This window comes from Artemia sp. Qi Xiang Cuo, chromosome 1 (assembly GCF_049724085.1).
Source record: "Artemia sp. Qi Xiang Cuo chromosome 1, ASM4972408v1, whole genome shotgun sequence".
NCBI classification, from domain to species: Eukaryota; Metazoa; Arthropoda; class Branchiopoda; order Anostraca; family Artemiidae; genus Artemia; species Artemia sp. Qi Xiang Cuo.
In genome coordinates this window covers 23,011,389-23,038,749 of record NC_142794.1, presented here as the reverse complement: position 1 = coordinate 23,038,749, position 27,361 = coordinate 23,011,389, and the positions used below count along the sequence as shown (strand labels likewise).

At 35.3% G+C, this 27,361-nt stretch overlaps 1 protein-coding gene across 1 annotated transcript in view; it reads left to right on the top strand.

The window, feature by feature from the left end:
• Positions 1-23,680, top strand: part of LOC148956122 (hypoxia-inducible factor 3-alpha-like) — a 39,113-nt gene extending 15,433 nt beyond the window's left edge. Inside the window, exons 3-4 of the mRNA XM_089089247.1 lie at positions 1,094-1,186; positions 23,519-23,680. Coding sequence (XP_088945373.1) covers positions 1,094-1,186; positions 23,519-23,680 — 255 coding nt within the window. The remainder of the gene's footprint in view (positions 1-1,093; positions 1,187-23,518) is intronic.
• The last annotated feature ends 3,681 nt before the right edge of the window (positions 23,681-27,361 follow it).

Genomic DNA, 27,361 nt, shown 5'->3' with positions numbered 1-27,361 from the left:
ACATGTGAAAGAATTTTAATGAAAATCACAACGTCAGATTCAGCGTATCAGAAAACCCTATTACATAGGTTTCAAGCTCATATCTGCAAAAATCTGCAACTTTGAATTTTTGCCAGAAGAAAAATATACGAATATAGAAGTTAGTTACGTAAGTTAATTTGTAAAGACATTCATTTAGCAAAAGAAAAGTAAAATTTTTATGCAAATAAAAGCTGCATTAACTAAAAAACGATCAGAAATTAAATAAAAAAAAAAGTTTTTTAAACTGAAAGTAAGGTGCGACATTAAAACTTAAAACGAACATAAATTATTCCGTATATGAAAGGGGCTGTCCCCTCCTCAACGCCTCGCTCTTTATTCCGTATATGAAAGGGGCTGTCCCCTCCTAAACGCCTCGCTCTTTACGCTAAAGTTTTTTATTGTTTAAAAAAAAAAATTGTGAGACAGAGTCAAACTTTAGCGTAAAGAGCGAGGCGTTGAGGAGGGGACAGCCCCTTTCATATACGGAATAAATAGTGAGGCGTTGAGGAGGGGACAGTCCCTTTCATATACGGAATAATTTCTGTTAGTTTTAAGTTTTAATGTCGCTCCTTACTTTCAGTTTAAAAAACTTGTTTTTTTTATTTAATCATCTTGTAAAAACGTTTTTTTAATTGTGTCTTTCCCGTTTGACTCTAGCATCTCTTGATGGACTTCTTTAGAGGGACCCATATAATACGAAAGTACCTATTGAATGCTATAGAGTGTTGCCTCTGAAATGAAAGGCATGACGTTTGTAAAACTATGAGTAGTAGGGCACTCAAGATTGGGACCCTCTAGCTTCAGTTTACATTACTCAGTTTTGTAATATGACATTGTATACAGAAAATACATGGAAGGCTGTATCCAGGGGGGTTTGTCTGACTCGGCCCCTCCCCTCAAATGTTTATCCGACTCGTAAAACGTAATAAAAATGCATAGACACGTTTTCGATTTTTTTTTTTCTTTCTCGAAAAAACACTCCTTCCCTTCCAACCAAATCCTGAATACGGCCTTGAAGACATCTCATACTTTTTAATCATTAAATATTTTAAGTTATGCCCTTTTTTTCTAGGCAATGGATATGATCCAAGTAGTTTTGTCTTCAAGTATTGGCAAAATTTTACATGTATCTGAGAATGTCGATAATATCTTGTCTTACAATCAGGTAAGTTTTTCTTCGATTCCAGAATAATTTCTCGTTTTTCTTGTTTTCAAGTCTATTAACCCAACGATATCGCCATATACTAGTTTTCCAAAACATAAACTAAGATGTCCTTCTGTGGAATTATGTTTCGCATAGCTTAATGATTTGATTAATAGCCATGAAACTCTTTCGATGGGAAGGGTCTATTAAATAATTTCAGAGATAACAATGGCTAAGTATGGCAGGATGAGAAAAAGATATGTGCAAAGAAGTACAAACGAGGATAGTTCCAGCCAGTGAAAATGGAAAAAAAAGACAGTGCAAAGATTTCGGCAAAAAAAAAATACAGTTCAGTTAAGAAATAGAAAAATAATAAAAAAAACCGTAAAAATCAACCTCTAAAATGAATAAATCATTTCAGTGGTTGCTAAGTGGCAATAAATAAGTCTCTTTTATTTAAGTCATTTTTTACGGTTTGTTTTTGTTTATTTTAATGGTTGTTTTTTGCAGTTTTTTTTCTTCTATTTATGCACTAATAACGGCTGAGCGGACGTCTCCGTCGCACGGTTTTTCATTTTAACTGACTGGAATTAAACTTATTTTTTCGTTTTTAGTCATATCTTATTCTTATCTTTAACTGGTCAGCAGGGCTATTTAAGGGGGTCGTATTTCTCACATGTGCCTTCGCCAGGTGGTGTTAATTTCATCCATTTGGGCTAGCAGAATTTCAAACTGACCACCAATTTTTTTCAAAAATCTGCTCTATCTAAACTGTAAGGTTTTGAAAAAAAAAGTTTGAGTAACAAAATTATTAAAAAATTTGGTAGCCCAATTTGCATTTTACACGATCAAACACTAGCTTAATCGGGTCACAATACTAAGAAGCATGTCCCTGGGCGCCGGTAAGGGGGGCAGGGGGCCACGCCACCCTGGAAATTTCGGACTATAAAGTAATTATAAGGAAAACATAGGAAAGAGAGCAGAATAGGAAAAAACCATGGAAAAAATATGGGTTTCCCCATTGTTGGCTGCCTGCCAGTAGATTTTGACCTTTAAAAAGGAAAATAAAAGTTCTAATTTGTGATGAGGGACCCCTTTTTAGTTTTTCACGAACATTTTTGTTTTATGATTTGGCTGGAGCAACAAAAAAAAAATCGAATTCTTCATAGTAATGAATGGTAAGTAAATAATGATCCTTGTCAACAACGATAAGAGCTTAACTATTGATAACATTCAATCAAAGAATCAATTTTTTTATGATGATCTTAAATATTTATTTGTTTATTAGTTTAATTGGTGCAGTTATTAGTGCAAAAGAAAGTTCAGATAGTTATAGAAAACCTGTTTCTCTTTCGAAAAATCTGTTTCTCTTTCACGGCAGAAACTTATTGGTTCTTCTTATTTTCTTGGGCCAAAGGCCCAATTTTACAAACAGACTTGAATAAAATTTGATTCCGCCGCGGACCAAAAATAAGCCAACAGATTTCTTTCCAATCGGCCGGAACTAGAAGTTTTTCGATCGGCTACAGAAACTGTTGGATTTGAAATGTTTTTGATTATCCCAGACTTTAAGATTCGTGTTATTTAAAAAAGGCAGGAAATTTGTTCGTCTTCGATGGGGGCGAAACTTTTGGGGTTTGGTGAGAGGACTTAGTTGAGAGAAATTCTTGACATTCAAAAACAAATAAAATTCTTTGGTCTTATTCGGTGGTTGGAAACTTAATAGACTGAGCAAAAGTGACTTCAATGAGTCTTCGTTGAAGACAATGAATCTTCATTTGTCCAAAAATATGGGAAAAATTTGGCTTCAAATCAACTTTCGATGCAAGAAAATATTTTTTTTTCTTATCTATTTAAAGCTTACAGTGAATGTAAATAGGAACAAAGAGTTTTCGACGTAGAAAACAAAAATTCAAAATATTGTATGTGTCGGCATGCGATTTTTTTCGATCAACTTGACCTTGCAGTTATATAAACCGGGTAAATGGAGTCTCAATGAAGAGAAAATATTTGGAAAAAACAATTCAACTCCGTCGATTCGTGACACTCCAAAAAGGGTCAACATTTAATTTTCTGATCGGCTTGAAACTTGCAACTGAAGTGGACAGGACTAAGGAGACCACAATAATAGCAAAAGATTTTTGAATTGTTGGTTGTGTCACTTTAGGCAAAAAAACTAAATCCAGGAAGCTTACAAGGCCTGCAACTCAATGAAGACAAGAAAAAAATGTATTGTATCGATTTATAGCACCCGAAAGCTGGTTAATTTTTTTTTATTATTCTTTTTTTTATCGTTGGCTTGAAGTAAATATACCTATTGAGTGAATAGAAAGCACCAGAAAGCACTTTACTTTAGAAAGTACTAAGGTCAATTAAAAAAGAAAGTAAAGTAAAAAGTGATGTAATATAATGTAAAGACCTATATATATATATATATATATATATATATATATATATATATATATATATATATATATATATATATATATATATATATATACGCGCGCGCGCGCGCGCGCGCGCGCGCGCGCGCGCGCGCGCGCGCGCGCGCGCGCGCGCGCGCGTATATATATATATATATATATATATATATATATATATATATATATATATATATATATATATATATATATATATATATATATATATATATATATATATATATATATATATATATATATATATATATATATATATATATATATATATATATATATATATATATATATATATATATATATATATATATATATATATATATATATATATATATATATATATATATATATATATATATATATATATATATATATATATATATATATATATATATATATATATATATATATATATATATATATATATATTATACAAACCTCCCAGCAGAAATAGTCATAGAGCAAGTTAAACTTAAAATGAACATAAATTGCTATAAAAGAATAAATGATACGTAATACGAACGGCAAATAAAACGTATAATCGAATCGAATTCAAGCAAAAAGTTATTACCAAAAATGTATGACAAAAATATATAACATGTATAACAAGCGCTGATATTTTTACCCTTTGTTTTTTTTTTTTTTTTTTTTTTTTTTTTTTTTTGTTTTTTTTTGAGTTTGTAAAAATCTTTGTAATTTAGCAAGTGCTACGAAACAGATTTATTAATAAACCTGTACCTACCTAGCTACCATATGTGAGACTTTGGTTCTCTAGCCTCTAAAGCTAAAAGGTCATCTGTACTTTGCTGATATCGATAAATATCTCGATGATCGTAGGCTATTTTCAATTCTTTATAACCTCAAATAAAAATAAAAATTACGACCCTTATAAAGTTTACAGGAAATAGAATAAAATTTTTCAGAATAATTATAATCGTAGCTTACAATTTTCTATATATTTAAGAGTACCGTTTTTTCACACTCTTCCTTTTCTATGCTTTCACTTTTTTCCATTCTTTTTCAAAATTTCCTTATCCATATTTTTCCTTTTTTTTATCAAAAGCATAGAAAATTCTTACCTAAGTAAAACTTTAAAAGAAACATTATTCTTTTTCACAATTTCCTTATCCATATTTTTCCTTTTTTTATCAAAAGCATAGAAAATTCTTACCTAAGTAAAACTTTAAAAGAAACATCAGTAATTTAAAAGCAATTTACTTGCTTCAAGCAATACTTGTATTAAAAATCAAAAAACGACTCCATTTAATCTAAATTTCGAATAAATGTATTTCAAATATAGTTTTGACGAAAATTGATTGTATATCAGGCTAATCAAACTAGATCGGTGGTGTAAACGCATAATGGCCTACATAAAAAGAATTATTCCGAGAATTTTGAGCAGTTCTTGATTTTTCAATGCTATTATAATAAAATTGAAGTTGTAAAAAGCATATTTTTTTTTTCACTATCGAATAACTCTTCTAACACCGTCTAATACCATCGTAATAAAAAGCTCATTAATTTCTTCTAAAAGCCTCGAGAGTTGAAGGTTTAGTTTATTGGCATTTACACATACAAAGTTTTAAAAAAAACTACACAAGCTACACAAACACAAACTACTCAAACACAAACAACACAAACACACAAACTACAAAGTTAGTTTATTTACAAAGTTAAACAAAAGCGCTAACAGTGGGAAGCTTAGGGGCGGGATACCCCCTCGTATATAGTATAGTATAGTATATAGTCCATCTATATTATAGTATCTATACTATACTGTACTATAGTCCATCTAGGGAGCTGATTGTCTATTTTAGCTTTCTTTTCCGACCGCTTTGTATATCAAACTAACCATCCCAAATAATAAGTTTCAGACAATGGAAGGGCAAACTTCGGATGGAAGAGCAGTCGTATAAACTTTGGAGGGAGTTTTTTTGATTAGAAATTAAAAATTCTTTTGCGCTTTTTAAGGGCCAAAAGGGATTGATATTACGAAGTTTTAAAAAGTACAAATAAAAAGTACATAATTTTTCTTCAAGTCTGTCTTCATTGGTATAAGGTGACTTAACCTCTTAATATTCCTTTTACTGCAGTCGCAGACAGTGCTAACGGACCATACCACTGTTAAGCTTCTTATTTTAAATCCCATTGTTGTGACGAATTCTACAGTATATATTTATCACGTCATCCGTAGCTTTTTCTACATCCTTAATAAATTTTCATTTCTCCACCTTTCTATCTACTACAACCTCCTTTTATCCCAACCAACACAACCACCGCCAGCATACAACGTTACCTTGAGAACCTAAAAATGATTATTTTCCTCATTACTAACCCCACAATTACTGGTTTCAACGACCTCCACCATTACAGCTACAAAAACCCTCTCCCTTGATTATCCCTACCACTGACTTTCAGCCACCACACCCATTGCCTCATTTTCAAAACAATTAATGCCTCCTTAACCAGTGTCATACATTATCGTCACCAAGAGCGCCGGACATTTACACAGGGCCAGTGTTTGTGCCTGTCTTAACTCAATGTGAAATATCATTATTTTTATAAAAGCACGCCATAAGACTTCATTAGTCTAGGTGGTATCCCCTACTCTTCTTATTTAAGTTAGGTATTAGCACCTACCTCCACTTCTGATTGAAAATTTCTAATAAGATTAATGTCTGATTGAAATCCTACAAGCAATCTTGCTGCTATTCATCCCGAAAGGTTAGTCTTTTCTAATTTAATTTTCATTTTTAAGAAAATTTAGTACTAACAATTATTTAAAGTTAATAAGAAATCAATAATAAAAATTAAAATTAAATTAAGATTTATTCTAAGATGGAAAGAATCATCTGCAAAAAGTGTATTTTCAACCCCGATTTTATAATTTTTTAAGCGTGCTCCTTCACGTCATTCTAGATAAGTCATCCTCCCATGGGCAGTCTTCAACTGCCATTCGTGGACTTCCACTGCCATCCTCCCATGGGCAGATATTACTATCCGTGCTTTCCTAGATTTTACATCTCGCAATAAGAGCAGTGACCAGTCAATGAACAAAAAAATTACTAGATTCTTGGAAAATAAATCACTAAATTAACATATAAATCACTAGATTATTGAATAGAAATCACTAGAATTACAATACTCTTTATATTTGTAATTAATATTTGTGTTTTATCTTTACCATGTTCTATACCTGCGCACCTACAGGAAGGAGGAAAATTACCTCCCCTAGATGTGGAAAAATAACTTTAGATTTACTTTTTGTTTTTTTCATAAGCAAAATTACCCTTGAGATCTTGAAAAATGCCTTTTTGCATCTTTATGCAAAGAATATAACAAAATCAATGCTTCCTCCCTGTATTTTCTGGAATTGGTATCATTCGCTTATACCCCGATTACCGAAAATTGGTTATCGGTGATCCAAGCAAAATATTTGCTTTCTCTTTTTAATTTTTTTTCCTTGTCAATTCAAGACCTTTCTTGAATCCAGAAACTTTCTTTGTATTCTAGTTGAGCTGGTATAATTACTGGGACACCAGCGACAATTTTGAACATGGCCTTTTTATATTGTCATGGAAAAAATTTATCTGCTTCTGCTTCTAATTTGTCTTATTGATTCTTTAATAAAAAAAAGAGGTACTTGTTAATTAATTCGAAACACACCCAAGAACTAAAGTTATGTACTAAAAACAACTTTGGCGTAATGAGCGAGCTATTGACGAGGAGGCGAACCCCCTTATATATGTAATAATTGCCGCTCGTTTTAAGTTTTAATGTTGCTCATTACTTTCAGTTGAAAAAACTTGTTTTTTTATTTAATTTATGATCTTTGTTTAAATAATGCTGGGAAATCCGACACCCCCTTAATGGAAAATTCTCATTCCTCGTCAAAAATTCCTCCATGGAAAGATCCTCCAACGTAACCCCCTCTCCCATCCCCACCATAAAAATACCCCCTGAAAACGTCTGTATACTTCCCAATAACCAATACTATATGTAAACAATGGGCAACGTTCATAACTTGCAGCCCTTCCCAGGGATTTGTTCGGGATTAAGTCATCCTCAAAGATATAGTTATTAGATTTTTCGACTATACTGAACGAAATGGCTATCTCAAAATTTTGATCCGCCGACTTTGGGAAAAAACGAGCGTGGGGGGGGTTCCTAGTTGCCCTCCAATTTTTGTTTGGTCACTTAAAAAGGACACTAGGACTTTTAATTTCCGTTTGAATGAGCCATCTTGCAATATACTAGGACCTCTGGGTCGATACGATCACCCTGGAAAAAAAAACAAACAAACAAATAAACATTCATCCTTGATCTTCTTCTGGCAAAAAAAAAAATACAAAATTTCACATTTTTGCAGATAGGAGCATGAAACCTCCACAGCAGGGTTCTGAATCTGATGGTCTGATTTTCATAAGCTTCTATGACTTTTAAGGGTTGTTTTCCCCGCTTTTTCGAAAATAAGGCAAATGTTCTCAGGCTCGTAACTTTTGATGGGCAAGACTAAACCTTATGAAACTTTTATGTGTGAAATCAGCGTACAAATCAGGTTTTTTTAATGTATCTATTGGTGTTATGATTTCCTTTCTAGAGTTTCTGTTACTATTGAGCCAGGTCACTCCTTACTTACTGTTCGTTAACACGAACTATTTGATATCGACATATGGTGGGAAATCGGAAGTTTTAATGGCGACATATTTGCATAAGTTCTAATCTGGAACATATTAGGAACTATAGTGAATCCCTATTTTGCGTTTTTTTTATTAAGTAGCTTCTTGCAAGATTTATTCGATTGAATCATGAATCTACGCGCTATATTTTGAAAAATCACTAGACTTAGGAAAGAATCACTAGTTTTAGAACAAAAATCACTGTTAATCGCTAGCTAGAAGATAATCACTAGGCAACACAGAAAATCACTAGAAATAGTGATAAATCACTAGCGGTGGCAACCCTGGCAGTGACTATGGAATCAAGAGGACTTTTGTGTCTGTCTATGAAATAAACCAGTTTATATGAATTTAGACGATAGAAGAAAGAATTTAATGGATACTTATTTCAGACAGTCAATAAATGTCTCAAGGGAAAGTAGCTACTTGTTTCTCTTACGTATGAAGATCTTATCTGACATTTTCACTGTCTGAGAATAGTTCATTTCATTGCCATTTGCAGGTAATCGTTTGCAGGTGTCGCAGGGAACGCCTGCAAAACGCAATTTGCAGGCGTCGCAGGGAAGTGCATGTTAAATCACATTTGAATCCTCGTAATCCACACTACCGTGCTGATCCTCCTTTGTAGAATTTTTTGACAAATGTCTTTTGACAATTTTACACCGAGTTCAAAAGTATTAGATGAAATCCGTACGCGTAACAGCAATGTAATTTAAAGTACATTTGTTAGAACCAAAAAACAAAAATCTCAAATTTTTCATAGTTAAAGAAACTGATATTTTTCTGAAAAAAATCTTTTTCACTTGAACCTTTAGCTATTCATTCTTTCTACTCCCAAGCGTCTTTTTATAACCCTAACATCGTGATTCCTAAGGGGCGCGGGCCCCATCGGTGTGAAATGAAAATATTCTGGTGGGTCATGGGCAGGACATGCGCCTTTTGGCTGACTGTGCTTCAAAGCCCTATTTAACTTTTTTTTTTTTTTTTATGTTTATGACATTTAGACAATATTTTTCATCAACATAAAACATCCCTAGAGGACAATCCGAGAAATGTTACCAAGTTGATGGCCTTTTAAGCTTCCTTCAGGGAAATAAATACAAGTCGTATCCAGGGTTTTTTTTTGGGGGGGGGGGGGAGGGCTGCCAAAAAAAGTTATAAATGCATCCGAAATTTGCTTGTATTTACTTGTGTTACGTTTTTACGAGTCGGACAAACCTTTCGGGGGGGGGGGGGGGTCCAAACCTACTAACTCCCCCCTTGATACAGCCTTGAATACATGTAAACTTTTGAATAACAAAATTTAAATGTCACAAGGGAGCATTACGATTTTATAAACATTTAGGCGAGGCGTGGACTAAAACGGTTGAGAATCACTGCCTTGGCCCCTTGCTCGTTTTTACTTTTACGTTTGAGAAGATAAACATCATTACCTGAGGCTCTTTCATTAAAACTCCATTCTTGTCTACATTAAGTAAAAAATAAAACAAGTTTTTTCAATCAAGGAGGCACACTTGTGCTCAAGGAGACACACTTGTGCCTCTATAAAGGAGCAACCCACCACAATGTTAAGTGATCTCCGGTCCTAGTGGTCGCAAGAGGAGACAGCGGTGATCGCATTCCCTTGCAGCCCAAACAGCTCCAACCCCGAAACGTGCAAAATTTCACCCGCCCTTCGACTTCATCTTCATGGCTAAAAGTGGGCCGGAGGTTTCAGCCCTCCGACCACAGCCCCTCGTTAACGTTGTCCGATTGGGCTGGTTAAATTTAAGGTTAAAGCTTTCCTAGGGCTCGGGAGCTTATCCTCAAAAATTTCAGCTCAATCCGATCCTCCTTCCCCTGTTTTTCAAAAAACCAAATATAGCCACTTAAAGTTCATTTCTCTTTTTTTTATCAGCCACGTCTACGAGGCCACAGTTGGCAACGGATCCGGGTGAATGAGGGACTCATCCGAAGCGGAATTCGACCTGTTAGGGGCCCCAACACGGTATTTTCAGATCGAAAAAATTATCCCCCGAATTTACATCTACGAAAAACCTCGTTGTCCTATAAGAGCCCATGGTAATTTTTCCCACCACAGCCCCCTTTAACGTTGTCTGATTGGGCTGAAATCTAGAGGATAAGCTTACCGGGGCCTGGGAGCCTATCCTTGAAATTTCAGCTCAATCCGATCACTCCTTCCCTGTTTTCCAAAAACCAAATATCAAGTTGTGTGGGGATATGCTTGCGTCAAAAATACATCGCCCAGAATAAAAAAAATGTAATGTCTCTGTGGTACAGTTGTCGCTATTCCTGACTGCCAGGCGGAAGATCCGAGTTCGATTCTCCGTCAGAGAATTTTTTTATATATTGAATTTAAAGTTTAAAAAGAAACTCAGTTTCTTTTTTTAAATCCAATCTATTAAATCCTTCGGCTCAACAGGCGTCTCCAGAAGAATATCACAGTTGGCCTTCAGGTTACAGGTAAGTCTCCACTGCTTTGATAACATGAGGCCTGGGGCGGCTGATAAAAATCTTACTGTGCATTTGATTTGAGTATTCAGGAATTAAAAGCCTTAACACAAGAATCTTCAAAAGCGGGGGGTTTGGGAGGTGGCAGCCCCCCATCTTTAACTCCTCAAAAGATCAGCTAACAGTTAGTCAAGCAATAATAAGATATAAACTGCACAAAAACGTGCAGAAATTATTTGAAAAAAAACTACGTTTTCTAAAGAGTTAAAAGAGGCTGAGTCACAAGTTCGAACCTTAAAACGTACAGGAGTTAGGAGGTGCAGTTGGGGGGCTGCTGCCCCCAAACCCCGCTTCCGTATATAAAAGGGGCTGTGCCCTCCTCAACGCCTCGCTCTTTACGCTAAAGTTTTTATTGTTTAAAAAAAGGAGTTGTGAGAAAGTCAAACTTTAGCTTAAAGAACGAGGTGTTGAGGAGGGGGCACAGCGCTTTTCATATACGGAAGCTGGGGTTTGGGGGGCGGCAGCCCCAACCACCCTCTAATCCCTGTACGTTTTAAGGTTCGAACTTGTGACTCAGCCTCTTTAACTCTTTAGAAAACGTAGTTTTTTTCAAATAATTGAAACCAAGGATCAACATTAAAACTTAAAAGGAACAGAAATTATTACGTATATGAAGGGGGTTGGTGATGATGATGTATTAGGTTGAATTCTGAACAATTGGAGAGCTGATGTATTAGGACGGTCTGAAATTGTTTCTGTAAGTAGTGAATTAGATTCTACTGTATTTAAAGGAGTGCTAGGCATATTTCTTCCCAACATTTAAAACCACAGAGAACCATTACCAGCCACAGAGAAAACAATGACAAATAAAAATAATGAAGAAAAGAAGGCATTTTGGATTATTCTACCACACCACCGATCACTGCTTCTTTTTTTTTCTTGTTTTCTGAAGTAAGCAAAATTACTCAATGAATGGGAAATTTTAAGCTTGACACTTTATTCATTTAACTACATCGTAATACTTCGTTTAAATCACTGGTCAGGGTAAGCTGCAGAATTGGTTTTGGGGGGGGGACAGAGGGGGAACTTGTCCTAGGCACAGAAATTTTAGGTTTGAAAAATTTCAAATAAATAATCTAATGGTTATAATCATTTTGTAATTTTCGAAACTTTATTTTTATTATGATAAAGTAGAGGGCACATTTAATATATGAAAATAATTACAGAATTGGTAATTATTTCTGTAATTGGTATATCTGTAATTGGTATTACAGAATGGGAATCGGTTGCCTCCTCCTCAACACCTCACTCTTTACACCAAAGTTCTTTAGTACTTTTAAAAATGCTTCTTGTTGTTCTAATTAAACGAACCTTGATTTCAAGAGTCGTTCTTAAAGCATTGGGACAGAATTCAAACTTTAGCGTAAAGAGCGAGGTGTTGAGCAGGAGCCAATCCCCTTTATATACGTAACAATTTTGGTTGGTTTGTGGAGACTGAACCCTCGTGGAGCTTAACCCCAATTAACTGAAACCCCGCATAATAGAACCCCCGTGCAACTGAGCCCCTGTGACACTGAACCCCCGTGACACTGAATCCCGTGCAACTGAACCTCCATGCAACCGGACCCTTGTGCAATTCAATCATTTATTAAAAAAAGATCCCTTGTCAAGATCATTTATAAAAAAGGCAACCTCTAGAAAAAGAGGTTCCCTTGTCCCTGCCTTCATGCACTATAATCTTAAGGCAATCGGAGAAAACAGCATTTGTTGCCCTGTGGCAAGTATCAAAATTCAAAAGGTTTTATCTTCATTGAGGACTACTTTGCCCTATTTCAATGCACTCTAGCTTTCTGGCTCATCAGAGATGAAACAAATTTTAGGCAGATTTTTGGTGCTTGTGAATCAATAGGCAAAAAAAAGTTTTAGATTTCTAACGGTATAAATAATATTTGCTCTATTTAAATAAATACTGTCTCGAGTAATTGGTGTATTGATTTATGTTTTTTCGTAGTTAAGACATAGAACCGGGAGTTAGGAATAAGTTCAGTTTCATATCGTCAGGAAATTTGTTGTTCACTATTTTTATACACTTCTTTTCGCTTAACTGGTACCTTATGCGCAAGCTTTCCTAATGTTGTACACTATTTGAACGGAACTTAAGCTGTATTAAAGACACATGCACAATGTAATTAAAGCATTGATTATCTTAGTCGTCAGTTTTTCCAAAATTAAGGCTTTTGACGAGCTTTCTCAAACTTATAACGTATCTAGATCGTTGTTTTATGCGAGAATATCCCAAGATACCAGTTTTCCCGAAAAACTATGGAGCTGTTTCAAAGATATATATATATATATATATATATATATATATATATATATATATATATATATATATATATATATATATATATATATATATATATATATATATATATATATATATATATATATATATATATATATATATATATATATATATATATATGTGTGTGTGTGTGTGTGTGTGTGTGTGTGTGTGTGTGTGTGTGTGTGTGTGTGTGTGTGTGTGTGTGTGTGTGTGTGTGTGTGTGTGTGTGTGTGTGTGTGTGTGTGTGTGTGTGTGTGTGTGTGTGTGTGTGTGTGTGTGTGTGTGTGTGTGTGTGTGTGTGTGTGTGTGTGTGTGTGTGTGTGTGTGTGTGTGTGTGTGTGTGTGTGTGTGTGTGTGTGTGTGTGTGTGTGTGTGTGTGTGTGTGTGTGTGTGTGTGTGTGTGTGTGTGTGTGTGTGTGTGTGTGTGTGTGTGTGTGTGTGTGTGTGTGTGTGTGTGTGTGTGTGTGTGTGTGTGTGTGTGTGTGTGTGTGTGTGTGTGTGTGTGTGTGTGTGTGTGTGTGTGTGTGTGTGTGTGTGTGTGTGTGTGTGTGTGTGTGTGTGTGTGTGTGTGTGTGTGTGTGTGTGTGTGTGTGTGTGTGTGTGTGTGTGTGTGTGTGTGTGTGTGTGTGTGTGTGTGTGTGTGTGTGTGTGTGTGTGTGTGTGTGTGTGTGTGTGTGTGTGTGTGTGTGTGTGTGTGTGTGTGTGTGTGTGTGTGTGTGTGTGTGTGTGTGTGTGTGTGTGTGTGTGTGTGTGTGTGTGTGTGTGTGTGTGTGTGTGTGTGTGTGTGTGTGTGTGTGTGTGTGTGTGTGTGTGTGTGTGTGTGTGTGTGTGTGTGTGTGTGTGTGTGTGTGTGTGTGTGTGTGTGTGTGTGTGTGTGTGTGTGTGTGTGTGTGTGTGTGTGTGTGTGTGTGTGTGTGTGTGTGTGTGTGTGTGTGTGTGTGTGTGTGTGTGTGTGTGTGTGTGTGTGTGTGTGTGTGTGTGTGTGTGTGTGTGTGTGTGTGTGTGTGTGTGTGTGTGTGTGTGTGTGTGTGTGTGTGTGTGTGTGTGTGTGTGTGTGTGTGTGTGTGTGTGTGTGTGTGTGTGTGTGTGTGTGTGTGTGTGTGTGTGTGTGTGTGTGTGTGTGTGTGTGTGTGTGTGTGTGTGTGTGTGTGTGTGTGTGTGTGTGTGTGTGTGTGTGTGTGTGTGTGTGTGTGTGTGTGTGTGTGTGTGTGTGTGTGTGTGTGTGTGTGTGTGTGTGTGTGTGTGTGTGTGTGTGTGTGTGTGTGTGTGTGTGTGTGTGTGTGTGTGTGTGTGTGTGTGTGTGTGTGTGTGTGTGTGTGTGTGTGTGTGTGTGTGTGTGTGTGTGTGTGTGTGTGTGTGTGTGTGTGTGTGTGTGTGTGTGTGTGTGTGTGTGTGTGTGTGTGTGTGTGTGTGTGTGTGTGTGTGTGTGTGTGTGTGTGTGTGTGTGTGTGTGTGTGTGTGTGTGTGTGTGTGTGTGTGTGTGTGTGTGTGTGTGTGTGTGTGTGTGTGTGTGTGTGTGTGTGTGTGTGTGTGTGTGTGTGTGTGTGTGTGTGTGTGTGTGTGTGTGTGTGTGTGTGTGTGTGTGTGTGTGTGTGTGTGTGTGTGTGTGTGTGTGTGTGTGTGTGTGTGTGTGTGTGTGTGTGTGTGTGTGTGTGTGTGTGTGTGTGTGTGTGTGTGTGTGTGTGTGTGTGTGTGTGTGTGTGTGTGTGTGTGTGTGTGTGTGTGTGTGTGTGTGTGTGTGTGTGTGTGTGTGTGTGTGTGTGTGTGTGTGTGTGTGTGTGTGTGTGTGTGTGTGTGTTAAATTACATCTATTACAGTTGAGGAGGCTAGGGAGGACGGCTAATAGTAGTAGTCTGACCCGAAATTCAGTAATTTTACTTATTTTATGTTTAATCGCTCTTTTTCTTTTTTGGTTTGTAAAAGAAACTTTGTTCACTTTTAAATTTTTGCTCGCTCTTTCTGCTTACTGTATTAAAAGGTCTTCATTTACAAATCAGAAATTTTTTCATAAGCTTTTCTTCCAAATGAAGAAATACAGATGTTCTTGTGAGGTCTGTTTTCCCTAAAAAGAACTAGCCTTTTGAGTCTGTCCTTTAAGACTCATATATCATAGCTACACCAGGATCTTGGAAGATGTGATTTCAAGTGTAAGCCCATAACCAAGCTCTAGCGAGAGCAAATTGGAATAATTTTTCTGTTTTTTAGGAAAAATATTATGCTGTTAAAGGGATATCAAGATATATATGAATATATAGAATATAGTAAAATAAACAAAAATTCTCAGTATGTGACGATAACAGATACGTATATGCAAAATTGAAAACCAATGCTGTGATGATTTAAAAATGGGCCAAAAGTAAAAACTGGTATTAGCAGATATATTCAAATATATATAATATAAGTTTGCATATATATAGATATATATATATATATATATATATATATATATATATATATATATATATATATATATATATATATATATATATATATATATATATATATATATATATATATATATATATATATATATATATATATATATATATATATATATATATATATATATATATATATATATATATATATATATATATATATATATATATATATATATATATATATATATATATATATATATATATATATATATATATATATATATATATATATATATATATATATATATATATATATATATATATATATATATATATATATATATATATATATATATATATATATATATATATATATATATATATATATATATATATATATATATATATATATATATATATATATATATATATATATATATATATATATATATAGCAGCTTTTTTTTAGAAGGAACCGTTAATAAAACAACTATTTTAAAGCCATGATTTTTTTGTTGGCAAAAACTAACGAACCAACCTGGAACCATTTTTAATAGAGCTTATTTATTTGACTTGTTCGCCTGGGCCAACATTTGTTAGATTAAAAAAAAAACTCCTTTTTGAAATGAAAGCGAAATATATAGGCTATGTGTTTTCCTTTTTTTCCGGTGCAGATGTTTGTGTTGAAAGAGGATCTGAGCATCTCTCAAGATACACAACCAATTTTATCAAAAATTGCATTTTTCTGGACTGAACATTCCTGATCAAATTGGCAAGAAATGAATCAAATAAACGAACTGACACGTATCTGTGACCATTCTTTCGGGGAATGTATAAAAATCCACTGTTTGCGGTTCTAAAATTATGGGTAGTTTCTATTTTGACCGTGTAATTTTCATTAGCCTTGTATTCCTTTTGGGTGACGTTACTGCTCTTTTTTTGCGCTTATTCCGATTTTGGGGGGCTAATTTTGATAGATAGCTATATTTATCGAAGTTTACATAATAAAGGCAACGCTTTAGCATTGCCTCTATTGTATCCGTTTTATTTCTAAATAGTCAAAAGGTAAAATTTATATGCTTCCGGGGATGACATAACCCTATCTGTCCCTGAGGCGCGTACTGTAAATAAAGCGAATTGCCCATTGCATGATCACAGATTTTGTAATGGATAGTGTGTCCATTTTATGTCAAGTGTGTGATTGGTACCTGGGAATTGGCCAAAATTTGTTTTATTGATGAGGTGGACAGCTTCACTTACCCTGGTAGTATCAAATTGTTCGTGGTAACGAACTGTAAGCAAGGAGCGACCCACTCAATAACAACTGAAACTCTAAAAAACGGAATTTTAATACCAATAGACATATAAAAAGAATTGGATTCTTATGCTGATTTCAAATATATAATGAAGAATAGAAAGATCAAGGGTGCGTGTTTATTTGTTGATGTTTTTTTCCCCAGGGGTCATCGTATCGACCCAGTGGTTCTAAGATATTGCGGGAGGGCTCATTCAAACGGAAATAAAAAATTCTAGTGCCCTTTGTACGTGACCCAAAAAAAGAGGGCAACTAGGCCCCCTCCCACGTTCATTTTTTCCCAAAGTCACCTGATCAAAATTCTGAGATAGCCAATTTGCTCAGCATGGTCAAAAGATATAATAACTATGTCTTTGAGGATGACTGAATCCTCCACAGTCCCTGGAGGAAGGGCTGCAAGTTATGAACTTTGCCCAATGTTTACATATAACATTGGTTACTGGAAAGTATATAGACCTTTTTCAGGGGGAATTTTTTCTGGTAGTGGGGAGGGGGTCGGGGGTTACGTGGAAGAATCTTTCCATGGAGGAAGTTTTTATAAGGAAAGGGACATTGCTATGAAGGGGGCGCCGGATTTCCCAGTATTATTTAAAAAAAATGATCAGAAATTAAATAAAAAAAAGTTTTTCAACTGAGAGCAAGGAGCAACATCAAAAATTGAAACTAACAGAAATTATTACGTATATGATGGGGTTCGTCCCCTAGTCATTACCTCACTCTTTACGCTAACGTCTTTTTAATACTTTCATAAGAGCTATTTATTCTAATTAACGGCCTTTGTGATTAAGGGGTCATTTTTAAAGAATTGGAACAAAATTCAAACTTTAGCGTAAAGAGCGAGGTATTGACTAGGAGGCGAACTCCCTAATATACGTATTAAAAATATATGAATATAGAAGTTCGTTACGTAAGTTAATTCGTAAGTTACGTATATTTATTACTAATAAAAACGTTCGTAAATAAAATTAAATAAGTTTCGAGAAATCCATTTAACCAAATAAAAGTAAATTAATATGCAAATTTGGTTTGAATTGTTCATGTACGGTGAGCCAAGATCAAAACCTGCATTTATTCAAAAACTTTCAAAAATTAAATAAGAAAAACAAGTTTTTTTAACTGAAAGTAAGGAACAACGTTAAAACTTAAAACGAACAGAAATTATTCCTTATATGAAAGGGGCTGTCCCATCCTTAACGCCTTACTCTTTACGCTAAATTTGACTTTCTCACAACTCTACTTTTTTATACAATGAAAAACTTTAGCGTAAAGAGCGAGGCGTTAATGAGGGGACAGCCCCTTTCATATAAGGAATAATTTCTGTTCGTTTTAAGTTTTACCGTCTTTCCTTACTTTCAGTTAAAAAAAAACTTGTTTTTTTTTATTTAATATATGAAAGCGGCTGTCCCCTCCTCAATGCCTCGCTCTTTTCGCCAAAATTTTTTATTGTTTTAAAAAATGGAGTTGTGAGAGAGTCAATCTTTAGCGTAAAGAGCGAGGCGTTGAGGAGGGGACAACCCCTTTCATATACAGAATAATTTCTCTCGTTTTAAGTTTTAATGTCGCTCCTTACTTTCAGTTAAAAAACTTTTAACTGATTAAAAGGTTTGGAAGAATAAGAAGGTAATTCTGCAAAACAAGATTATAATATTGGAAGCTAAGATAATGAGAGAGGTCAAACATGGCTGATTGAAGATTTGCTACATGTTTTCCAGAGAAATTGCCTACGGATTGTTCTAGGGACCCAGCTGACTGACCGTGGCTTTACGAAAAGTTTGGTTCAATCCCCCTGTCTAAGGTTATAGTGAGAGAAAGGCTGAAATGGCTAGGGCACGTTCTGCGGATGAAGGATAACAGATTGCCGGAGATTGTCCTTTTTGACCATCCGCCTAGGGCTAAACGGAAAGCAAGTCGTTTTTGGTTGGGGTGGGATGATGTCATAAAGAAAGATTTAAAGGAAATGGGAACTTCCTGAGAGTGTTTAAAGAGGGAGGTTTTGAATAGATTGGAATGGAGGAGGAGCTTGCATACCTGTGTTAGCTTCAGGCGGCTTGGTGCTGCGGTGATTTGTTGTTAGTAGAAGTAGTAGCAGCTTGAATCTTACTGTCGTAAGTCCTTTGGCCAAGAAGAAACTCCTGTAAAAAAAACCTGAGGCACAGCCCTCCCCCTATAGGGAGGGGGGATGTTTCTTGATTGGCTCGAAACTTCTGTTATTAAATCTTTGGACAAAGTGAACTCTAACGCAGAAGTAATAACAATGTTTTCTCCGCCGAGTAAAGCCTGAGAAAGGTCAAGAAAAGATAAAAACTTCTTTGCCAGTCCACTTTTCTTTGAAGGGTGACCATGGTAAACTTGGGAGAGGGAGAGAGGTTTTTCAATTGAAAATTGAATGCGCTCTCTGGGGCCGAATTTGAATTGAGGTTAACCAGCCTCCCTCCCGTGACCTTTTGTGCTACCTATTGTGACCAAGTGCTACCAGGAGCATTGTTTTCACGGTGTTTAAAAAGTAATAATTATCATTTTCTATTAGTATTCAGTGGGGTTCAAAGGGTCTAATGATCTCGGATCCAAATTTTGAGATAGTCATTTTTTTCAAAATTTCGAAAGGTCTACAAAGTAATCCTAATGGGTTTACCCCACCCCCATTAGTACCAGGGCCAATAACTCTAACTTATGTAAGTTAGGCAGAAACTTCTGGGTAAGTTGACTAGAATATGGAGATCTTATCGCGTACAGTTAATTTTGGACGAAAAAATGTGGTTTACCAATTCATAACACGAAGTTTCTTTCCTAGCCTATCTGATTTAAAGTTTACGGTCGTGTAGATATCTCAATTAAAATCTCAGGACCTGGAGAACCTCAACAAGCCACAAAATTAAGGGACAAAAGTAAGCTAGGATACGTATATGTTTAAGGGTGGGTGCAGAACAGGGGTCAGGACCGTTTTAGACTTCTAGAAGCCCAAGAAATTACGGAGATTTTCAATTCTTGTGAATAACATTGAACTTCTTCACCAATCCAAAATTATGTTAGTCAAACTATTATTACAAATTGGTTATACAAAGCTATTCTTGATGGATAACTGTGACTGAATACCCATATTTTGTCCAGCGAATTAAACTACAATGCAACATTTTGATTATTAATCGGAAAATTGAAAACAAAAGCTTAAAAATATTCCTAATCATAAAAATCGTTACTACTTCGAACTTTAGTTTTGAGAATACAAACTGACAAGCTTTAGATTATGTAGGCTCGTTTTCATGGTCCATCCCAAAGGAAAAACGGTAGTGACACCCTCGAGTATAACTTACTATAATTACGCAATCCAAGAATACTAATTTTATTTCTTAGCCGAGCCCATTCCCCTCCAGGAACTCTGGATCTTCCAATATTTTCAAAATGTAATATAAGGAAAAATGAACTTTTGAAATTAATACTGCACTAGTGAGACTAATTTTGTTAAAAATGAACACAATTTTAATGTACAAATTATTTTTGAGAAATATAAGTTTGACAAATAAAGGTAAAGAGTCATATTAAAGCCAAAAACAAGCAGAAATGAAGTTGAATAATAATTCAAACTTAAAACAAACAGGAAATTATATTAAGTGAATAAACAAGACCCAAAAGAAACAACAATTAAATAAATAATTGCGTCAGGTATAAGTACAAAATATATAAGGGGAATATATAAGGAGAATTTAGGATTAGGATACGTATATATTTAAGGGTGGGTGCAGAACAGGGGTCAGGATCGTTTTGGACTCCTAAAAGACCAAAAAATTACGGAGATTTTCAATTCTTGTGAATAAAATTGAACCTCTTCATGAACCCAAAGTTAAAGCCTATTAGTCAAACTATTATTACAAATTTGTTACACCAAGCTACTGTTAATGGAGAACGTTCACTGAACACCCATATTCTGTCCAATGATTTAAAATTCCATGCGACATTTTGATTATTAATCGGAAAATTGAAAATAAAACTTTACAAATATTCCTAATATTGACTAATGAAATTAATTTTGGTAAAAATGAACACAAATTTAATGTAAAAATTATTCTTTAGATTTCTAAAAGCCATAAAGAGCCATACTAAAGCCAATAACAAGCAGAAATGAAGTTGCATAATAATTCAAACTTGAAACCACAGTTTATATAATTAGCAGTAAGTTTACCGCGGATGATATCTGGCTCTTCATTCTCGAGAATTGTGTTTTTTATTTTTCACAACGTCACAAGGCAATTCAAGGTTTATAAATAATTTGTGTGCTATTCTCTCTTATTCTCAAACCCTCTAAACGCCTTGAGTGTCATATGCGTTTTATCGAAAACGTTCTTTATTTTGGAAAGTATCGTTTTGGACGGTGGCTCTTATTAGTCAAAATGTCAACAAAAACAAACAAATAAAACATAACACTCAAGATCATATGCAGCGAGATAGTGCTACCTAGCTAAAAAAAAGTGGCTTTTTTTCTTTGCTTCTGTTTTTTCTTTTTCCTAAACCACTCCCTTTGGGAGGAGTTATGGTGGAAACGTCGGAGGGGTCTCATTCGATTAGAAAATTATAGTGTCCTCTTTACGAGCAAAAAATGATTGGTGGTCAACCGGTCGACTCCCCTGTCCTTGTTGACTCCCCCTCCCTGAACTACGATTGAAATTTTGAGATGGCCCTTTTGTTCAAAGTAGTCGAAAGGTCCATTAACTATGCTTCCAAGGATGACAAATGACGATGATGATGAATTTATTTAAAAAAAAAACACACAGAAGTGTCAAATTGGAATACAAATAAAAGAGAAAAAAGAGCGAAAAAATGAAAAATAAAATAAAAAAGCCCAAAAGAATCATAAAAAGCTCTGAAAACAAAACAACACTACGTCAATGCAGAAAAGAGTAAAAGCGAGGGATCCAATGGTTCCAGAAAGTGTGCGCGTCTTCCAATCACTGCGGATCTCAAAAGAAGGCAAAGGGTGTTCGGGTGAAATTTTTTGAGAATGCAGAGGGGGATCTTAAACTAAATCTAAGGACAATATGTGTATCCAGGATGTCCAAAGGGTGTATCTGCGGTATCTCAGAAATGACTAAATGTATTTTTTTTTAAATTATAGGTAATGCTGAGAGGGATGTCAGTTTAAACCAGAAGACACTATATTCGTCCAGGTGGTCAAAAGAGCTTACCTGTAATATCTAAGGAGCGGTTAAGGGTATCAAGATGAAACTTCCCGATAATGTTGAGGGAGATGTTGAACTAAATGACAAGAAACGATGTGCATCAATGTAGTCAAAATGATATGTCCACAAAAATCTCAGAAGCAATAACACGGGTATTACCTTGAAACTTTAATAAAATTTTGACGGATGTAGAATTAAATCAAATTCACTACGTGTATAGAGGCTATCAAAAGGGAATACCTAAAATGTCTCTGCCATGTCTAAGTGTATAAAGTTGAAACTTTCAGAGAGTATTTAGGGGGGAGTCGAACTTAAGCAAAATACACTATATTCATCCAGATGCCCAAAGGGGACATCTGGAATATCTTAGGGATGACTTAAGATATTTTGTTGAAACTTCGAAAGAATTTTGAGGGGATACTTAACTATATCATAGGACACTATATGCATCCAGGTGGTCAAAAGAGCATATCTACAATGCCTTAAGAACGAATAAGGGTATTAAGTTGAAAATTTCAGGGAGTTTTGAGAAACATGTTTAACTAAATGACAAGAAATTATGTGCATCCAGAAAGTCAAAAAGGCGTATCTTCATAAAACTCAGGAAGGGCTATGGGTATTAAGTTAAAACTTCAATAGAATGTAGATTGGTGTTGAACTAAATCAAAACTCACTACGAATATGAATGCTGTCAAAAGGGCATACCTGGAATATCTCAGGGCCATTTAAGTGTATTTACTTGAAGCCTGATTACCAGTTCACCCCTTGTGATTGAGAACTGTTCCACTAGGTGTGCATCAGAAGGTTTTTCTATCTGAAGTACCTTTATAGGGATTTTAATGGTCGGAGTCGGAACCGAGGAAATTTAAACTTTGTAGAGGTCCTTATTTAAAATAAACAAGCAATATCCTATTCACGAAAAAGTATTATGTATCCTTCCTGAGGCGTACTTCAGAATATTTTCGTGTTTGAAGTGCTTTAATAAGTATGGACAATCTGAGTTTTACGGAATAAAGGGAAAACTTTGTGGTATTAATTCCTTCGCAACTAGGAAGCTCAATATATAATTTTCGATATACTTGGCTGTCTAAGAATGTTTGATCAATGGCAACTTGATCCTCTGTTCGGCAAAATCGTAGTTTAGTACCACAAGATGGCAAAAAACGCCACATACCCTTTCGACATTCGTTATGATCATTTTAAAAAAGATCTAGTACTCTTAATTTACTTTTGAATGAGCCCAATTCCGAAATTCTAGAACAATCAGTTCCGTACGATCATCCTTGGTAAAAAAAAACAACAAATAAACACGTGGAATAAAAACAACAAATAAACAACTTAGAGAAAAAAGTCACAAGAGGTCCTATAGTTTATATGATTAATTTTCTTTTAAAGAGGCAGTGTAATGACTGCCAAGGGTTCCTTGCGGCATGCAATTATCGGCATGGGTAAAAAGACTGAAAAAAGCAATTTTCTATTACTCATTCCTTTTAAACTATTTCTAATTTTCTCTTACAAAAAAGGAACAAAAATCAAATCCAAAATAGTATTTTAAATCATTTCTCTTTATAGGTTGATATGCTTGGACTTAGTATATTTTCGTTTATTCATCCCGATGACCACACCGCTGTTCGGCAGCTGATATGCCCTCGTTCGTCCATATCAGGTAAGCCCTCAGAGTCCGAGTTACGTTATATAAATATAAAGAAGATGAAACCCCCGCAAATTATGTGAAAATATATAGAAAGAGAACGCACATAAGATCCTGACATTCCAGAGAACCCTAGGGTCCAGAGGTGTCTTACTTTGGACGTTTCACGAGTGTGGTCACGTAAAAATGCACATAAAAGGAAGAAGGAAGTCAGATAAAAAGAAGTCACGTAAAAATGCACATAAATGCACATAAAATACAAAAGGAAGAAGGCAGTAATGGTGCATCAAAAGCACAATAGACCTGCAGCACAATTAACAACACAATAAACTTAAAATAAACTTGCAAAAATCGGTTTCATAAAAAAATCATGTTTCTATAATTTTCTGTTACCCGGCAATTTTTTCGTCATTTTTGTGTAATTGATTTTTGCCATTGCGAAGTGTCATTTCAGGAATGGTTTATTCATACAGAGTCAAAAGCAATTCACTTGGTTGATTTTTTACGATGCTCGTATAAAATTCAGAGAGAGAGCTCATTTGACTGGAAATTCAAAGTTTTAGTTCACTTTTAAAGGGTCAAAAGAGATCGGAGAGCAGCTAGCCCCCCCCCCCCCCCCCACGCTGTTTTCCCCGAATGCATCCGATAAAAATTTTAAGATAGCCATTTTGTTAAAAAAAATAAGTTCACAGATAATGTAACGAAAACTCCGGGGTCGATACAACGCCCCAAACAATGGGGATAGGCTTTGATAGTTATGCCCTGTGGCCATATATGGTTCTTATAGAAGGGATGCTCGTACAAAATTCAGATAGGGCTCATTTGATTGTAAATTGAAAACTCTAGCTCACTTTTTAAGAGTCAAAAGTGACCGGAGGGCAACTAGCCCCTCCCCCAAGCCCTTTTTTCCCCAAATACATCCGATAAAATTTTAAGGTAGCCATTTTGTTGAAAACAGTTCAAAGATAATATAATTAAAACTTCGGGGTCGGCATAACTACCGAGGACCAGGGGTAGGCGTCGTAAGTTATGCCCGGAGGTATACATTTTTCTTATAGAAGGGATGCAATTATAAATTTGAGAGAGGGTTCATTTTTATTATTTTTATTATTTTTGCCATAGGCACTTCATGTAGAAGGTGCCATCGTATAAACTTCAGAGGGGGCTAATTTGGTTGGAAATCGGAAGTTCCAGTGCCCTTTTTAAGAGTCAACGTGATCGGAGGGCAACTGGCCCCCACTTCCTTTTTACCCCAAATACATCCGATAAAAAATTTGAGATAGCCATTTTGGTAAAATAGTTTAAAAATAATATAAAAAAAACTCTTGGGTCCACATAACCCCCCGGGCCAGGGGGAAGGTGTTGTAAGTTATGCCCTGCGGGCATAGATAGTTCTTATGGAAGGGACGATCGTATATATTTCAGCGATGGCTCGCGTGACTATAAATTCAAAGTTCTAGTTCACTGTTTAAGAGTCAAAAGAGATCGGATGGCAACTATCCCCCCACCTACGATCTTTTTTCCCAAAATATATCTGATAAAAATTTTGAGACACCCATTTTGGTAAAAACGTTTCAAAAGTCATATAACGAAAACTCCGGGGTTGGAACAACCCTCCAGGACCCGGGGGAAGGCGTTTTAAGTTGCCGCAGGTACTTTACCTTGTCGTCCATGCTTGCCGCAGGTACTTTATCTTCTGTATGTATCCCATCTCACATAAGAGAGAGAACATCATCTCTGATTGACAATATTTTCAGTACGGCCACTTTGATCCAAAATTAGGTTTTAGTGATCGACATTTCTGATCATTTCCCTGTTTACTCTAGATACTGTCTTGTTAAATTGACTATTGAGAGGACTGGTGAGTCTGGTAAGAAGCCTTTTAGATTTGGCGAAGCCGAATTGACGCTTCTTAGGTCAAGATTGGCAGACATTTCTTGGGGTAATTTTGAGAGTGATACTGATTTTTGTAATTTGTTTGATACTTTTTATGAGCCTATTAAAAAAGCTGTTCTTGATATTTGTTCTGTTTCACCTTGTAATCCTAAGTCTAAGAAGGAATTTCCTCTAAATCCTTGGATGACCCCTGGTCTCCTTAGGAGTTGTAGGAGAAAAAATAATCTATGGAGGGCCTTTAAGTCTGCTAGCTCCTCAATGAAAGCTATTTGCTTTCAGCGATTAAACATTTACAGGAATATTTACAATTCTGTGAGTCGAAAGGTCAAGTCCCAGTATTATTTTAATTGTTTTTCAGATTGTGGTAAAGATATTCGAAACACTTGGCAGGTTATAAATTCTGTCTTTAGGCCCTCTTTTCAGTCTCTATAAGTCACTTCTTTTTTGTATCTCGATGACAAAATTATCGAAGATGAGCTGAATGTTCAAGATGCATTTACTTCATATTTTGTGAATATTGGTAAAATTACTGCTTCGCCTGCTAGTTCTTCTCCTTCAAAATCCAACTTCAGGTCTTATCTTGGGCCACCTTGTATTAGATCAATGTTTTTGGAACCAGCAACGGAGAAAGAAATTTCTAAAATTGTTATGGCATTGAAAAATTCTTCGTCGTCTGGCCCTGATAATATTCCTACTAAAGCAATGAAGTTCATACTTCATTCCATTCTTTCTCCCTTAACGAAACTTATTAGCCTCTCCTTTCAGCATGGTATTTTCCCGAGTTGTCTCATGTGGGCTCGAGTCATCATATTATATAAGGGAGGACACGAAATGATCCAGCCAACTATCGGCCAATTTCTTTGGTGTCTGTGTTTAGCAAAATATTTGAGAAGGCGATGCTTTCTCGTCTTAATAATTTTCCTACTTCTAAAGATTTAGTTTTCGAACAAATTATACAACTGAGCATGCTTGTGCAGTTTTACTGAATTATCTTCACTCTGCCCTAGACTCCCTTTTTCCCTTCTTTTCTCAGACCGCTTTCGAATACTAACGATAAAGCTATAAATCTTATTCAGAATGTAAATCGTTCGGCAACTAAACCGCTACTTGATATTAAAAAACTTTGTATTCTTTCCTGTGCGTCTTTCGCTTTTCTTCAGCTCCATGGAGATATTCCTAGGTCCCTTAGATTTCCGCCTTCTTTTGTGTCTGATCGGTCAAATTATCAGCTATGTAGTTCTCTAAATATCCAAATTCCGAATACACCAACAATAAGATTTTAATCCTTTTTTCGCGTGTTATTTGACATGGAACACCCTTCCCGATTCGGCTCGAGAATGCCACTACTTTAGCACCTTCAAAAGACTCGTATTTTTTTTTTTTTTTTTTTTATGTGATTGATTTTTCCTTGACGTATATAGTGCTATACTTTTTTCTTTTTCTTCATTATTATTTTTTTTATATTTATAGATGTTGTGATTCATTGCAGTTTGATAAAACTTATTTAGTGTCTCTCCATGTTTTTTTTGTTGAATTTTTTTTCCTACATTTTATGAGGCAAATGCTTTACAAGTTAAGAGTTTAAATGTTTATATTTATATGTTTAAATGTTAATGTTATGTCTATATATTTAAATGCTACGAGTATAAATGTTTAATTTGTATGTGATCTTTTCATAACCCCCTCCTACAGGCCATGGAGCCTTTGTGGGGATTTGTAGATTGTGTTTTATTATTTTACTGTTATATGGAAAATAAATAAATCTATCTATCTATCTATGTCCGGGGGGTATATATTGTTCTTATAAAAGGGATGCTTGTATAAACTTCAGGGAGGAATCATTTGATCGGAAACTGAAAGTTCTAGTT